The 17,123-nt window shown below is 45.3% G+C and overlaps 1 protein-coding gene across 1 annotated transcript in view; it reads right to left on the bottom strand.

Moving 5' to 3' along the window:
• Positions 1–1,684: 1,684 nt before the first annotated feature.
• The window catches only part of WNT9A (Wnt family member 9A), a 56,843-nt gene continuing 41,404 nt past the window's right edge, over positions 1,685–17,123 (bottom strand). Inside the window, exons 3-4 of the mRNA XM_050892704.1 lie at positions 16,488–16,750; positions 1,685–3,955 (exon numbers count right to left, since the gene is read on the bottom strand). Of these exons, the coding sequence (XP_050748661.1) occupies positions 3,482–3,955; positions 16,488–16,750 (737 nt within the window). The 3' untranslated portion in view covers positions 1,685–3,481. The remainder of the gene's footprint in view (positions 3,956–16,487; positions 16,751–17,123) is intronic.

The following is a 17,123-nucleotide window of genomic DNA, read 5'->3' as shown; positions in this document are numbered from 1 at the left end:
AGAAGCTCCTGCTCCATGGGTTAATTCAATTCTAACAAACATCTATCACCAGCAGAAAACCCAGGTCAAGCACTTGAGAGGGTTTTGAGAGGGTTTGGCATCTTTTCTACCAGCTGCTACTTGTTTCATCCTACTCAAGCTCCACTGGATTTTTCCAAAACGAGGCTTTTCCCCCCATTCTTTCTTCAAAGATAAGGCAAACATCAGAAAATGCTGGAACTAAACACCCCCCCACCCAAAACACACACAACGCGGTGGGGGGGAAGAAGAAAAATAACCCACATATGTTTTACCACCCTAGGTCAAAAGGCCAAGACGACGAGTTCTCCTGATTTCAGAGTGTTAGTATATTTTATACACTGCCTATACATTTAACACATGTGCCTCGCTACTATTTAGTTATTTATAATTTTTTTAACCACAGGAGAATAAACCTTGCTATTTACAATATATAACAGGCAAGTAATATATCCACATTAACATAAATACAATTTGTTTTTTGTGGTGGGTTTTTTTTTTGTTTTTTTTTTTTTTTTTAAATACTTACAGAAAGCATCCAGGCTTCAGTGCGTGAGTTATAATACACAGAAGAGCTCTTTCACTCAGTAGTTCATTCACTCTTTGCCGCTTTCTTCTAGTCAAGCTTTGACAGTCTGCCTTATTGCCCACCCATCTCTCTCTCCCCCCCCAACGCCAAACACACCAAGCTACCCTATCCCATCCGACCCAGGCATTTTCTCTGCAATGATATCTATGCCAACACTGCCCTCTCTTCCGCATCTAGGGACTCATTCTCCTCTCACACCAGTGCAATGTGGAGTTACTCCAGCGAGGTCAACGGAGACAGAGACACCAGTGAAGAGAAGGAAAATGAGGCCCATGGTTTAAATATAACAATAATAATAATAATTAATAATAATAATAATAATGCACATAAATTGCGGCCCATTCTTTAATTAAGAACAAATAATTTTTAAAAAGAATGGAGCCAGAAATAGTAATTCAGACCCAAAAATCCTCATGTTTTGAGCAGGTTTGGATCCAGCCTTACTTTGGAGGGGAAGAGCTATTCTAGCACACACACAAAAATGTAACAGTGAGTTTGCACATATGTGTGAGAGAGAGAGAGACAGAAGGAGAAAGAGAATTTAACATAATACCACATTGAAACCATAAGAAGGTCCTTCTGAAGGGCTTTACAATAAATAAATGTTCGTTCAATATTTATATATATATATTTATGTGTCAGCGTGTGTGTATATATATACACACATGCACACACTGAATAACAGGTTTCTAGTCAGTTTATTTTTTAAACCATTAGATAAACTGCTCGCGGGTGACTTTTAAAGCGGTGCATCTCCCAGAAGCTGCAAGACCTTCCTGCAAACTTTCTGCCTCAAATGCACCACCGCGCATTTGCCGTGGTGGCAGGGACAAACACCGTGTGTGGATTCCTCCTTCTCCAGCACTACCCCAACCTCCAGAATTGTACAGCAAATAAGCAAACATCAAAAAAGAGACAGTATGCTTCACTTTGCAGGACCATAGCGCTATTAACAGTAACATCCTGTCCCTCCCCATGCCCCCACCTCAAGATTTGATGCCAACGAGCCAGGCTGGACTGCAGGTATTTGTTACCAAGGGAAAAAAAAAAAAAAAAAAAAAATCTTTTCTCCTCCCAGTAGATGCACATGAACAGCTTAAATATTAGTGGCTACTATTTGGGGAACAAAATTTTTAAAAAAGAAGGAAAAAAAAAAGAAAAGAAAAAACACCTTGAAAAATAATGGTCCATCTTGGAAAACCGCTCTCTTTTTGCTTGGCTAACATCTACTACTGCTTGAAAAACTCCAGCCAGCTTTCCTCTTTTGAGAACCAGATCAATGGCTTATATAAAATCGGTGGAAATTGCTACTACTGGACAATCAAAAATTGCTACCAAAAAGAAAATAAAATGCCCTCCGCTCTCCAGTGTTTCCAGCAAAAAGCTTCGCTGAGGCATTCACTGGCTGCTTCCAATCCACTTTTATATGACTGAAGGATATCGCCGCATCAAGTCCTGGATTGTAAGTATCCTCTTCAAAGGAAAAAAGAAATGCTGAAGGTTGTCATCTATTTCACAGCGTCAGAGCAATCTACCACTGCAGTCAATTTCTGGCTTCTCTGGCCACTTGATAGTTTGTCTCTGCCTCGATTGGTTGTTCCGAATCCAATAGTTGGTTACCATTTAGCAGTTGTATTTTTAAAATACAGTTCTCGATCTAGTGGTTAAAAAAAAAAAATCTTACGGTAGTAGGGTTTACATATAGCTTGTGTCATGTACCACTGCCATGGTTTAGAGTAAATGGAATGATGACCTAGTAAAAGAAAAGTCAACTCCTCCAGAGGTCTGATCCAGTCCAAAATGGCTGCTATACAATGCAAGACAGCACTGCATTCCAAGATGCACTCGAATTTCTCTTGTCCTACTCAGAAACACACGTCTAAATTCAGCTGGCATAAGACTAAAAGGTTCCAGTTCAGATTTCTGAAGCAGTTACCACAGGGTGAATTCAATCAACAAGAGGTGGGAAGAGGAGAGAAAAATAAATCATGCACAAAGTGAAAATAAAACAAAAGTATCTAGTGGTTTTTTTAAAAAAAAAAAAATAAAAATTAAGACAGCGATAGTGCTAAAGAAACTGCATTTGAAGAAATTGTTTTAAAAAAAGAACACGTGATTGGACTGAAGGGGACAGGCACATTTGGTTTTCTACTGTCTTCCCAACCTCTTTCTTGGATATATTTCTGTCTGCAACATGGTGGACCCAAGATTTTTTGAGCTGTATTTGGTGATCAAAGCATGCAGATACGGAGCTGTCGTTAAAAAGCTTACCCTCCCAGTGGGTCTCTTTGTCAGAGCCTTGTTTGCTCGATGTGCAGAAACTCCACTAGAGGAAGCATCAGGGCTGTTCCTGCTTACCCTACACACCTCTCTCCAGTTTTAGAAGGGAAAATAAATGACCGCTTCCCGTACCATCGCATTCAAAGCAGAAAGATCTTTCTTTCGTATCTGCTTAGCTCTCTAAGCAGTTGGGTAAGCTTCAGCAATAAAGTAGTATAGGTTATTTATGCCAAAGAGAATATATTAGCCCAGGAGTTCATGGAGGATTGGTGAAACGATCAAGATGTTCCAAGGATAAATGATCCGTCAAACTGCATAGACGACTAAGGTGAAGGTCAACTGGTGTCTAACCCCAGTGTGACAGGCACTTATTTCCACATGGTTGGACCTCATTAAAATTCAGTCTACAGGAAAACAAAACAAAACAAAAACAAAACAGCAACACAGCTGGGTCACCTGTACCCTACAAAGTGCTTATGTCTCAACATAGCTTTCAGATCCCAGAAGGTCAATCAAACCCTGTTTGTCTCCATATGTAGTTCTCACAGATCGCCATCGCCCGTCACCGAGGGTTGCCATCAAGCAGAAGACGCGTCAGTCTTTGCAGGTGTAAACCTCTTCTCTCTGGGTGCATTGCTTGCATTCCACATAGCAGCACCAACGGACCTGGCATTGGCACGGACGGGTGACCACCCGGCTCTGCGTATTGTGCCCTCGCCCGCAGCAGATGCTGTCACAGTTCTTGTCTTTGTAGCATTTCCTTCCCGAAGTCCCAGGCGAGTATCTACTCATCATACAGAAGCTCGGGGAATCGTCAATGTAGACAAGATCCGTAGTCCTTGGGATTTGATCACTGTGACCAGGGATGGACTTCTTGGGTGGGGAGATGTCTCCTTCCCCCGTGGCCTCGTTGGTAGTGCTGCCCACTTTGAGCGATGTCTCGTACTTCTGCTTCAGCTGCTTCCCTATTTCATGGAATGGAGAGAGCTGCCTCCAGCACGTTCGGACAGTACAGGATCCAGATACGCCGTGGCATTTACAGGTTGTTTCCACTCCAGCTTTGATGACCTGCAGACACACACGGCCCCAAAAGAAAATCAGTTATGGGGGAAGAAATCAAGACACGGAACAAAGAAACATTTGCTAGAAGACACTTCTGGAACACAAAGTTGATGACGATACAAAAACTATCTGCTGGAAGAGGACAGAAAACACATACTACAGGAAATACTTGTTTTAGAAGGGTCCCAGTTTCCAGGAATATGACATTTATCTGCCAGAATATTGCTTTATTGGCTAGTTAATGATATTAGTAAGGTGTACAGAGGCTGTCCGGTGCCGGCACTCATCTACGCAGACAGAGGTCTGAAGCTGTGATGCAACTAAGAGATTAATACATATTTTAACACATGTTCATCTATTTTAATAAGAACAAGGAGATAAGACGTAACAAAAGTGGAAGGAGTTGGTTTAGTGGAGAGGAGAGGGAGAGTGCTGCTGTAACACACACACAAACAAACAAGTAGGGTGGCACATGCTCCAGAAGGTGAGCGTGGACAGTAGGAACTTTCTCCACACCACAATACACAGGATACCACCTTAAACTAATGTAGCTCCCAATTAGCAGTACAGGCTCAGTGGAAACATGGTTAAGCTGTGCTGTTTCCACCAGTAGCGACTAGGCGCAGCATCCCACCCAGTTCCCTTTGTGACTGAGGAAATACCTTCATGTAGCTGAAATATTGAAATATATATATATAAGCCCTCGAGAACAACAGCCTGAATCACCATCACCAAAACCAGCAGCTCCAAAAACATCCAGGTAGCTTCTGTCTCTCCAACCTGTGTTCAGGATCGTATTCTGGAGTGTGGTAGTGTGTTTAGAAGGACCTGCCCATTTTTTTCTGCTAGCAATGAAGAAGCCTACATGTGCTTTTAAAAATCAAAGAGCGCCATTGCTCGCTGGCCAAACGCATGTTTAATGAAGCACGTTTTCATGCAGGGTGAAGCCCAAGGCTGCCTTAGTCTCATCTGTGCCCTCTCTTTCTCTGAAAAATTAAGATGTGGAGAAATGGAAAACAGACCCCTGTGTGAAGGGTTCAGCATTTCCAGGAGCTTTAACGCAGCCCCCAGGATTTAGTCTGCCTGTGTCACCAGCTGTAGGCAGCTTGGAAGGGAAAGCTGGATTCTCACACAGACAATTTCAAGGGGAAAAACATAAAATCTGGGTTGATGCTACAGCAAGAAGAGTCTACCCCACTGGGTTCAGTCCTCAGCCCATCAGGCAGTGAGCCCTGGGGACTACCATGGGGCTGGTGGCTGCAGGGAGGACTAGGGGAGCAGTCCTCAATTTTCAACCAGAGAGAGGATGCGGGGCAGTCACTCTGCAGGGAGATAAAGGGACTTCAAATTTTCAGTTCTGGCCATGGGAACATAGTCCCTGCACTAAAGGCTGCATCATCTGCTCCATCATGAGCAAACAGGAGCTGCCCCATGTCAGGATGAGGAACCTCAACTCCTGCCTGATGCTTCAGCAGCACCTCAGGGTGAGAGGGTCCCAAGATTTGACCAGGCAATACAGTGAGCAAGGCCACAAGTGTTTACAAAGAACTTGACCCGGGGGTGGAAAAGCCACTTAGCTAAACGCTGTGTCAGGCTTCTGGTGAGGGAATAAAAGGAAATGGCATCACACAGGCAGTCAGGAGCTGCTGTGCCCAAATGTTGTCGACACAAGCCCCCATCCAGGGAGGAACAGGCCGCAAGGTTCAAGTCCTAGGCTAGCATAACTTCTATAAGGTATTGGCAGAACGTTCTATAAGGTGTTTTCAGCTAGGAAGGAAACGTGTATTTTATTCTCCCCACAAAAAAAAGCAGAGCACTTATGACCAAGGTCTTCAAACTCAAGGTGGAAAAGAAAGGGAAGGCAGTTAAACCCTTGGAAACTGAAGTGGATTCTGTCCCCTCCATGTCAGGACTCTCATGTTAAACTTCATGCCTGCTTATGCCTCTGGACTACAACTATTAAGGGCAAGGCTTGGTTTCAAGTCCTTTAATTATTTTATTTATTTATTTTAAAATGCAAACAGTTGCTGCGGGTGTTGTAATGAGAAATAAGACTTATCTCACAGATCCCTAAAGGAGGGAAATAACTTGTTCAAGGTAACAGAAAGTAAATGTGTATGTTTGATTTATTCCCAAAGCAAAAGAAAGTCAGTTTTTATATAGAAAGACATCCAGACCTTGCTTGGGGATAGTTTGCATAGGAATAGCTCTCTTCAGACCACCACAAAGTGTAAATACAGAAGGAAAAGCAGAGCCAGTGGAACCATGGTGTTCACATACGAGATGGAGGGAATGGAAAGAGAAGGTTATTTTCAACAGAAAAAGCAGCATGGGAAGGAGAAGCAGTATCAGGAAGGGAAAAGAAGAAAAGCAAAGAGTCAAGGGTTATTCATCTTGGAGAGACACAAAGGTGGTAATAGCCCCCTGGGTGCTGTAAAGGACCCCATACCTATAAATTGACTGATCCTAAACAAAGGATCCCATCCTTTTTGAATCAGGCTGCAATAAAGATGCTTCACAGCACAAAAGCGTATCCATCTCCTTATAAGTGGCATCTGAATGTTCTCCCCCACCTTCTCTCTCCAGAGATAGATTTACGCCTGGGACTCCTCCATGGGCAACATGAGAGCAGACATGTTATTTGGACAGTCACAGATAACCTGTGTTTTGTCCACAGATTATAAACAGATATTTATAGTTCTAGTTCTCCCTCCCCTTCCCCAAAAATTGGTTACATTTTGACTTTAAATGGGTAAGGTATAACCATCCCTTAAAACAGCAAGTTAGAACAGAGTTTGTTTTATAGAGCTGCCTCCTTTCAAGGTACGACTGAAAGTGCCCTTCCTTTGGGCATCTGCAGTATCTAAAACAGAAAAAAAATCTCCCCCCTCTGCCCATTATGGCATCTGCCTACATTATGGCCTCATGACAGCAGAGGACTGGCTCCAGTCCATTTCCTGACCATCCGGTTCTTAATTATTTGGCTGCATGAGTCCTGCTGAGCACCATGTGCAAATGTGCAATAGGTCATGGACTCAGAATTGGGGTCTGGCCCAATCCTGATATTACAGAGACATTTTTAGAAAGACACGATGCATAATACGGCCTTCAGCAAAGCCTGGCCAATGGTCACACTTCATTCCTGCGACAGCCAAGACCTTTTCAAATGCGATCCAATAATACACAGTAGCATTCAAACAAGTGACGGGTTACAGAGAGAGATGTGTTACTGCTTATAGTACTCAGCTGGGCCGGCTTGGTTAGGGGCTGTCACGCTTTGTGTGCCAAAGTGTCTAGCCAACTCTGCAAGAAATCCCACAATGTTAGACAAGAGCGTACAGAACACGTTTCAACACCAAGAAAAAAAAAAACAACCCTCACCCATACGATCCCTTATGTAAAGTCACATTTCACTGGTTGTCCAGAAGTGAGAGCTGAGTTCATGTGAAACAAAGCTCCTATACCTGATTTCACGCCCAGACCATCAGTAAACTGGGCAAAATTGCTCAGATACTTGCAGAAGGGCTGCACACTGCAGTCATTCATCAGTTTAGGCTTTTCTCAACCCTTCCACCTCCCCCAACCCATTCACATCTGCTCCACCTGGAAAAGGAGACGACCACCATTGTACAGGAGACGGGAAAAGCAAGAAACCAACAGGAATTGGCTCAGCTGGTAGACACGCTCCTGCGCACAGGCTTGGCTGGATTTAGAGCTGGTTGAACAAGGCATGGTCATGAAAGTCAGGAAGGGAACCTGAAGACAGGGCTGTTCTTGTCAGGAGCCACCTCTCCAGAGCTCGGTGGGAGAGCTGGCATTGCAGGTGCAGTGCGTCCAAGGCATCCACATGGGGCTGGTAGATATGGCACAACATGTGTTGGAAATCCAGATCCTGATGGATTGGCAGCTAGCGGATGGCAGCAGACCTTCAGTCAGAAACAGGCACATAGGTTTAGGCACTTGAATCACACCAGCCAGCCAGGGTTGACCTCACTGAGGCAAACATTTGAGTTTAAATGCCTACATTTGAGAAACACCTCTAAACTCCCATCTGACTCAGTGGAGCCAAGGCAAGCAGAGGATCCTGCAGTGAAGCAGACACCTGCACATGCTCCACCGACCGTGCTGACCACACCTCTACTCACTAACAGGAGCCTAGGGATCCAGCTCACACAGAGGCACCTCAAGTTTAGATATCTTAACCTGTGAGCAGAATCCCACCCTCCGAGATGAATTTAGGTGCCTAAATATCAGCTTCTAGCATTATTTGAGGTACTGTAAAACATTGTTCTTCACCACCAGCTGCCCCTCCAGGAGACAGAGGTCTCTCAAAGTGTACTAATGTGTATATTTAGGTAGATGAATCCTACTCTCCTTGTCTGGGCTTAAACAGTGATGGACAAAGCCCCGTAATGAATCCCAGTCTGTTTTTTTCCCTGACCCACTCCTAGCTCCTTGTTAAGCAGTGGCTAGGACAGCTTAGGTGTCATGCACTGGTGGACCTAAGCATAAAAGGTTTCCATTGTCCCCCTTCTCATGAAGGCACCAGTTCATGAAATCCCGCATATGGATTTTCATATGGCCACTGTGCAAGTGTGGTGCGTCCCAACCGCCCCATAAACCTTCTCCTTGAAGGACTGGGAAGGGCTCAAGAATGTTACGAGGCAGCTATAGTGAAAATCCTAGAAAAGTTTCTTCCCTAGCCAGCCTCCCCTGCTGCCATCAGTCACGATGCAGCTACTCAAGGCAATGCGTGATGGAGAACTACTGCCTACGGGCCCCTAACCACCCACGAGCCAAAATGAATCTTGGCAAAGCCCTTCTGTTTCCCATCTCATTCCCCAGTTTCTACAAAAGACCTTCCTCCTCTTGTTGCAGGCTCCTGTCAGAGACGCTTAAATCCACCTCATTCCTCCAGGAAGCAGAGCAAGACTTATCCAAGTCAGCAGGTTGCTTGGAGCAGCGTTGGAGAAACCTTTCCTGGCTGGGCCCTGGGACACATGGGTAAACATCGAGATTATGCTTTCAAACCTGGAAGGACTTCGAGGATAGAATAAGCTTTTATTACCAAAAAAGTCTACGGTACACGAGGCAGAATGAGACTGTAACACAAGCTTATCATTTCAACAGCCATAGGTAGCTCCTGTTTTCTTTTCAAGGCACATCACAGTTCAGAGCCCAATCTGCCTCTGTCCCACAGAGACTTGAACCCCTCTTGAACACACATGGCATCACCACTTATTTAATAATTGTATTTCATCTACACCAAGGTAAGTGGCCACATGCACGCTTCTATCTTGTCACAGAAGTGAAGCAAAATGTATTAGCTTAAATCCAAAAAGCACAAAATATTTCACACTCCCTATGGCCTAAACACCGTAGCTACCACACGTCAGCAGAGTTGTAGTAACTCAGGAGTAACAACACAAGTGTGCATTTGAATCCTTATTGCGTTACATGCTGTAGAGAGCTTCTACCATGAAAGCAACATTGAACGAAGACAACTAGTGGGTCAGGGATAGCATCACACATCGGAATTATGTCCTCCCACTCTCCTCTGAACAACCACCTGGTCTGGTAGTCTCACAAATAGGAGAGCAGTTCGGGAGGAAAATAAAGCTCTTTGAGCAAATTAGTTTGTTTGACTTAGGAACACAAACTCCCATTGATCTTGTCGTGAGAATACCAAATACTGCCAGAGGCACAATGAGGAAAACAATTATGATAGAGCAAGACCAAACTGTCTTTATTGGTGCTTGCTGCTAAGAGGAAATTAGATAGCACTGCAGGACCGCCTGCCGAAATGGCTTTACAAGAGCCATAAGGAAAAGGGATCACAGCAGAGCATTGCTATGCAACATGTAATCCTTCCTCACAACAATGGTTTGCTACGAAGCTCAGACTAAGTGCCCCCGTAATGATCAGTCTCAGACATGCTGCAACACACAATTTCTCAGTGTTTTAGCTGAAATGCTGAGGACAGATTCCCATTCATTCCCAGCTGGGTCACGGGGCTCTGGCGGTGGTTTTCAGACAACTCTTGTCTGGGCAGCAGCAGTCCGAAGCGGACGCGCAGCCGTGGGAATTCCTCGGTTATAGCTCCGCTGTCGTCATGGCTGGTCTGCGGCTCCAAGGCTTCAAACCATTCGCTATGGTTTGGGGGAGAAGAGGGAGCAGATGAACCTCCTTAGAGTCAGCTCATCCAGGAAAAAGCCTGCCCTCGTCTTGTCTTACTTCAGAAAGGGCTTTAGGATGCTTCTTTACAAATCAAATCTCTTCCATCCTCTATATACGTATCCTCCTTCAACTTAAATAGGCTTAGTTATTCTCCCAGCTCAAGTATTAATGTTTGTTTGGACAGCAGCCACAGTCCCCATTTCTTCACAGTGCCCAAACGACTAGAAGACCACACTTGTCCCTTAACACTGGTCATTGCCATTGGTTGAATTACAAAAGTTTCACAGATTGTTAGAAGTTTTCTTTTTCCTTCCCTTCCTTTTTTTCTTCTATCTTGTTAAAAAAAGCCCTTCTTTCAAGCCTGTTCTCAAACTTTTGTCAGAGGAGTTTTCCCTTTCCACTTTTTTCTTCCTTCTTTAAAAATATGAACACTCATATTTTAGTGAAATATGCATTCAAATACAAACACTTAAACATAGAATAACATAACCCTACTTAAAATTGAGACCTTTAAAAGTATTTTTTCCCCCTTCAGTATTCCTAGCGTGCTTCACATGCAAAGAAAGCTCCACATAAACAACTAACTGCAATTACTTGTGGGGCACAGCAAGCAATTTTTTCCAGAGTGTTGATTTCCAGGCCTTAGAAAGACTTTGGGCTGAGCCAATCTCAACCTGAAAGAAGGAGGGGAAAATCTAGAGAGCATGCTTAATGCATTCCTACCTGTCAAAACCTGGAGCAATTAATACTAGTGGTGGCCCTGCAAACTGATCTGCACGTACAAAGTCAAGAGCTAGTCTCAGAGAGGCTGCTATTTGCTAGGTTTGATTTGTACCTCGGTAAAAGTGTGATGCTAGATTTCTCGCTGCAAACACGCCTAAAGAAACTGCCTAAAGGACGCATTACGTGGTTTTTTTTTTTTTTCCTTCCAGGCACCAACTGTATTAGTAAGCTCATATGGATTTGTCTCATCAAAAAGAGCAATTACATTTTTTGAGGGTGCAGAAAGACAGAGGGATTAGCATTTAAGCTTGCCTGTTCAACAAACTCTGGAGTTTGACTGGAATCATGTTTGCTAGTAGGAACCATATGAGACAGGATGGGCAGTGCTTGTAAATGCTGTCTCTGCAACAGGAGACCAGGGTGCAAGTCTCTGCTTCGCTACGCCTGTGTGTGACCTTTAGTAAGTCACTTAATCTTTCTGGGTCTCAATTTCCCCTCTGTAAAATGGAGATACAGAAATGAAGAGGGTGATATGCTCTGATAACATGTTATGTGATAGTTCGTGAAGTTCCTCAGACAGATGATAGCTGGGCAAACATCTACCTGATATGGAGAGTCCATCTCCAGTTCAGGAGGCACGCTCAGCCCTTGATAGATCCCCGCCAGCACCGCCTAAGGGGAAAAGCCATTCCTTGCATGAACTTCCAAAACAAGCAAGTCAACAGCAAGGAAAAGTCCATGCACCTCCCACTATCCTCTCCAGAGCATCCCATATGGTTTCAGAGATGCAGGCATAACGTGCCTCAGCATGGGTCTGGACATGAACCCTACAGCAACAAGGATGACAAGGATCCTTCAGAAACACGCATACAGTCTGCGCAGACCAAAACTTATGGGTTGATATTGTGCAAAAACAATTAAGGAAGCCTCATGAAGGGAACTGGTTTCAAAGGGGGATATTGCCTAAAGAGAGACCTTTCAGGGGAGAGGAATTTTCTTGTTCTCCATATCTGCCCTCCCATGGTTTTGCACTAAACACTCCTGGCTCTCAAGGAGACTGTGGTTATATCCCTGACTTTAGGGTCCTGAAGGCAACGGCTTGCTTGTGTCTCTCCTTCTGGAAGGATAAAGGGAAAAGGGAATGAGAACATGACAATTTTTTTTTTTCCTTGGGTAACAGCAGCCCCCTTTAATAGTGCCCCTTGGATCTGTAAGACATGCTTGACCAGACATACCTCTGGAAGAGGTCAGCACTCCTGGGATTAAGAAACTTAGCAACGCTCCAGAGAGGGAGTTGGAAAGTCATGTTTAATGATACTTTGCTGAGAAACTGGGCAAATTTAATTAAAACATCACTTACTCAAGCCCAGTGGAACTAATTGAGTGCTCTAATATTCCGACTTTTCATTAATGGGTTACAAAAGAGGGCTGCACTTGTGTGTACAAGGGGGAAGAAAGGGGGGAGGATATAGAGAAGAAGAGAGCTTTAGCAAGGCTGCCTGTGCTTCATTTAATATAACCAAGAAACTTCATTGCTGGCAACAGAGCTTTAATACAGTTGACTTCTCTCACCACCACCGCCCCCCATCCCCTTGACACACACACACCTCTCCCCCCAACACACACCCTTTCCACCCAAGACCCCTCTGAAAGAATAGCTGAATGAGCGAGAGTAGATTTGGCAAAGGAAGGGAAATTGCTTTTTTAATAAGTGGTCTATTCAGAGCTCCTTACTTTTCAATAAAGAGAAGGCTGGAGAAGTCCTGGTCTAATTACCTCATCCTCACACTAGACAAGCTCGCCGTTTCATTAGCGATTGAGGTCATATCATATAACTTTGTGAGCCATCACAGGCACAACATGTTCAGTGATTATTTCATTGGTGGCAGCAAAATTACAGTCGGCCCATCAAGGTTGTAAAAAACAGAAGTAAAATAATAATTAAAGGAGAACGTCTACCAAGAGATGCTAAAATTAGGCGGGATAGGATAATGTCATCCTCACAGAAACATGCAGATTGTTTGCTAACGTGACACCATGGAGAAACCGCCATGTTGACCAGAAGGGTATAGGGTCGGTTGCCAAATCAGTCAATCAAGCACAGGTCCTTTTTTGCTGGGTCTCAAGGGACTATTTATACATTTTGCCATGGTTGGAGTAATTAGATGAGAAGGATTATATGTTGTTAAGAATCAGTGAGAGACCACCAAGCTCGTGCTATATCTTTACTAGATATTCCTCTACTCCCTCAGCAAACACACACATGCACATCTGTACATACACTGTAAGTACACCGACATAGGCTGGCACTGCAGCAAGCTCCCATAGCAAAACAAAGTACTGGAAAAGAAAGTCTTTGTCTATTCTCAGCCCAGTCCAAAGCAGTCTGTAGTGCAGCAAAGGTTTTGGTTCATGCATGTATGGCTTCACTAATAGACATAAAATCCGCGGTTTGGTTAGAGGAAACACACAGCAGGTGCTGAGCAGGAATTCAGGAGAGCTGGCTTCAGTCTCCTGCTCCATCATCAGCTTGCTACATAACCTTGGGAAAGGCATTCAGTTTGCATCTCAGTTCCTGCTTGAAATGGCCATAATCATGTTTTTGGAACTCACAGGGACATTTAACACATTAGAGGCCATAAGAGCATCTTAGTTATATAATGAACACTCCAGTTCAAATTTGTTCAGTTCCAAAATGGCACAAATCAAGGCCCTCTGCACTCCTTTATTGCCTTTGATTCACATCAAGTCAAATACATATGAGTTATTGTTCAAATAACCAAACTAGGTTAGTTCAAAGTGGTTTCAGACAGTCATAGCCACTAGGTTAGCATCTCCTGCTACTCAATGGTTGGAAAGCCTATACAGCAGCAGTTAGCCGATGGGCAGCTTCTTTGGAGAAAGACGAGTAGAGGAAACACGCTGAGTTTCGTATTTAACCCACTACCTTCACCAAGGAAAATATCAATAAATTCAGCAAGGGAACGTAGCACTGCCTGCTGAGCAACTCTCATCCTCCACCAATGCTGCACTTGCAGTGGGACCAGGAGGAAGGAAGCAGATTGAACCCGATATTATTCTACACCCAAGTGTAAGCAATGTCAGAGACAATCCATCAACCACACCAAGAAGGTCAATGTTCAGGCTTCAAATCAGTTTCAATATTTTGAAATCTGAAGCAAGTGCTGCAAGTTTTGACCTTGCAATTACAAAGCCAGCCAGGGTCCTCATCTCTAACATCTCTGATCATCAACTTAATGACATCATATTGTGTCAGTGGTTTAGGTCTACATATCTTGACTATACAGACACATGTCCTCCTGATCTTGAGCCACCATCCTCCTAAAAGCTTCCTTCTCAACATGCAGCTCACTTGTTCTCTGCCTGGCTTCATGGTGGTGTTGTGAATCTGGTAGGCTGCTTGGCTTGCCTTTCAACCAGACTATGGTACAATTATTCTAGGAGCATAAACAGAGAAATCATTTCAACTGCGGCTGCAAATAGGCAAGGAAAGCTGTCAGACAGCAATACCAACTTGACAGATACAGCGTGGGTGGACAAAAATGGGAACACCAGATCACTGACCTGCAGCAAAGGTCTTTGACTTGGATTGCCGCGCGGGCTCTCAGTGTCTGGACAACCGTCACAACTGTTACTCAGCTGTTTAGCTGCAGATATTACACTACTGCTTCGAAACCACTGCCAATGACCAGAGCCTGACTGTGCCAAGTAAAGTGAAGGCAGAGGATGCAAGAGAGTCCCTGACACCTCCCCTTCCCCTGGGAACTCACTCACAGTGGGATCAGGGCAAGAAAGGGCAGGAAGAAAGGGGAGATTCACTCCCTCCAACTCATCCTTGGAGTTCATTTAGCTCAAAGTCACATAGGTAGCGTAGAGCAGAGATGACCAATAAGGACACCTAACCTAAATCCAAGACTGGGTCTCAGCCATATGGGCATCCTCACTGCAGCTACCGGGGTGGAGAGCGCTGGGAGTTAGGTCAAATCCCTTGGGCAAGTTTTTTAGCCCCACCACTGTTGGAAGGGAGATATTCGTGGAGTTACAAGAACATGTCAATGGCACCTAAAGCCACAGCCTTGTAGGTTTTGACGAGACTGTAGTATATGACTCTGGAAAGAGGAGAGCTGGGACATCTCAGCAATCTCCAGCATGAAATCACAGCCTCCATGGACCACCTTTTCCCACTTTCAGTTCCATCTGCTACACAGCCAAATCCAAAGAGTTGGGACAGGCCCTCAGGAACAACCAACCACAAGGATTAAAACAAATTTCATCACCCTGCAAAGCCTGTTTCACACGCCAAAGAGCTGCAACAAGAGTTCAGCAGCACTGAGCCTTTTAATCCAGAGGCAGAAAAGCTGTCAGCCAAACCCAGACACCAGCTAAATCCAGGATATTTCTAATTCTGATCTCAGTGCTGTCTAGGAGCATCTGGTGGTGGGGAGAGGGGGATACTTTTTGCTGGCCAGCACTCGCTGGTGGCATTCTCCGATGCCCCAACTCTGTTGCGAGGAATGACATTTTATGCATACGCACAGGAACAACTGAGCTGGGGTGGCGATTCCTAGAATGCACAACTGGCTGGGCTGCATTTGCCTGGGAAACTGGAGACCCAGGTCCCCCATCCCAGCCCCAACTCTCCATCCAATCACACGGACAATAACAAGGCTCGAAGGCTATTTATAGCCTTACAGTATGTCCCCCTCCGAGGTTGGCGCAATGAAACACTGATCCTAGGCACCTGTGCTGGCCAATCTGAGGGATTTTTGTGTTCGAGCAACGCTAGGCTAGGTACAGCCAAGCAGATTACAGGAGAAGGTGGAAAGCCCCTTCCTTTCCCCTCTCTTGCTGGGATGACGCAGCAATTGCAGACACTTTGTCCTTTACATCAGTCCTGCAGGGAGGCCCCCAGGCAGGAGGGTAAAGCCTCATGGGAAGAAGATGGGGTAAAGAGCAGAAAGTCCTCCAGCACAGAGGATGAGGATGGGAAAAAAAAGAAAAAAGGGACTATACACTCAAGCACTGTCAGCTGCAAACCCAGCAGCTCTAGGCGACATGGAAGGCTTCTGCCAGAAAACAAGGCTGCAGGGATTTTTTAAGGCTGAGGTCAGAGTAGTATCTCCACCCTGGTTCCCCGCCAGGTGCTCGTCCAGCCAGTTTTAAAGAAACCTGGCTACAGAGATGCTAGACTGTCCATGCTCTACTGAACTGCTGCAAGAAAAGCATCCCTCAACCTGTGTTGTGGCAGCATAAATCCCTTCCTCCTTGTCCTGCCTCACGTAAGCCTGAAGAACCTCTCTTTCCATCCCTTTGTAGTGTAAGGCCCTCTCCTCCCTGTGGAAAGCCAGCAGTCTTTGTCCCTACCTCATGTTTTCTAGACCTGGACAGTCCTGTTTCTTTCCCTCCGGTCTCCCTCCAACGGTTTTGCACAACTCTTGAAGCACAGTGAAAAAAACAGGGCATAGTCCCATAACTGAGACGTCACCCCTCCAGCAGAAGGATCACTCCATGCGTTTTGCATCCAACACTCCTGTTTCCACACCCAAGTGCAGCACCTTATTGCCCCCACAAACCCCACAACGGTGGGAACCCCCACCCCGAGCAGTCTGCAACGCACCTTCATGCCCACGAGGTTATTGTGGAAGTCCACCCTGGCTCGCAGGTCCTTGTTGGGCTTCCTCCCCAGGAACTCCTTGACGAACTTGTTGCTGTATTTCAGGTTGTCGCCGCAGCCACCCCACTGCCAAGCCTCGCGGTTCTCCAGGTCAGGTGCCTCGTCGCAGGTGCAACGCTCCATCCGCCCCGCGCTGCACGCCTTGGCCATGGCATGCGTCAGCCCTGCGGAGGAGATGGCGTACAAGAAGGCTGTCTCCTTAAAACCTGCAGGAGAGAGGAGGCGGCGGCTTTAATTGCAGCTGGAACAAGGGTTAAAAGAAAGAAAAAGATAGGAAAAATCAAGGCAAAACCCATTGTGAGAATAGTCTGAGCAATGTCAAAGCATGCCAAGCTCTACGCGCATCACTGATGGTGGAGAAGACACAGTGGAGGGCAAGGAATGATGGATAGAGGTGGCACAAGCCAGGATTCAAGAATGCAAGTGAAATCTGGCCAGCTCTGCGGCTGTCACTGTGCAGACAGTCTCTGCTTGAAAACAGAAAGAGGTGAGCAAGAGTTGGACAGGCCATGGAGGTACCATCACCATGGTACAGCAATACTGCTACCAAGGGGACACCAGATAGCAGGAACCCATTCT

This window comes from Gymnogyps californianus, chromosome 2 (assembly GCF_018139145.2).
Source record: "Gymnogyps californianus isolate 813 chromosome 2, ASM1813914v2, whole genome shotgun sequence".
Lineage (NCBI taxonomy): Eukaryota > Metazoa > Chordata > Aves > Accipitriformes > Cathartidae > Gymnogyps > Gymnogyps californianus.
The sequence above is the reverse complement of the archived record's forward strand: the minus strand, read 5'-3'. Positions and strand labels throughout refer to the sequence as shown.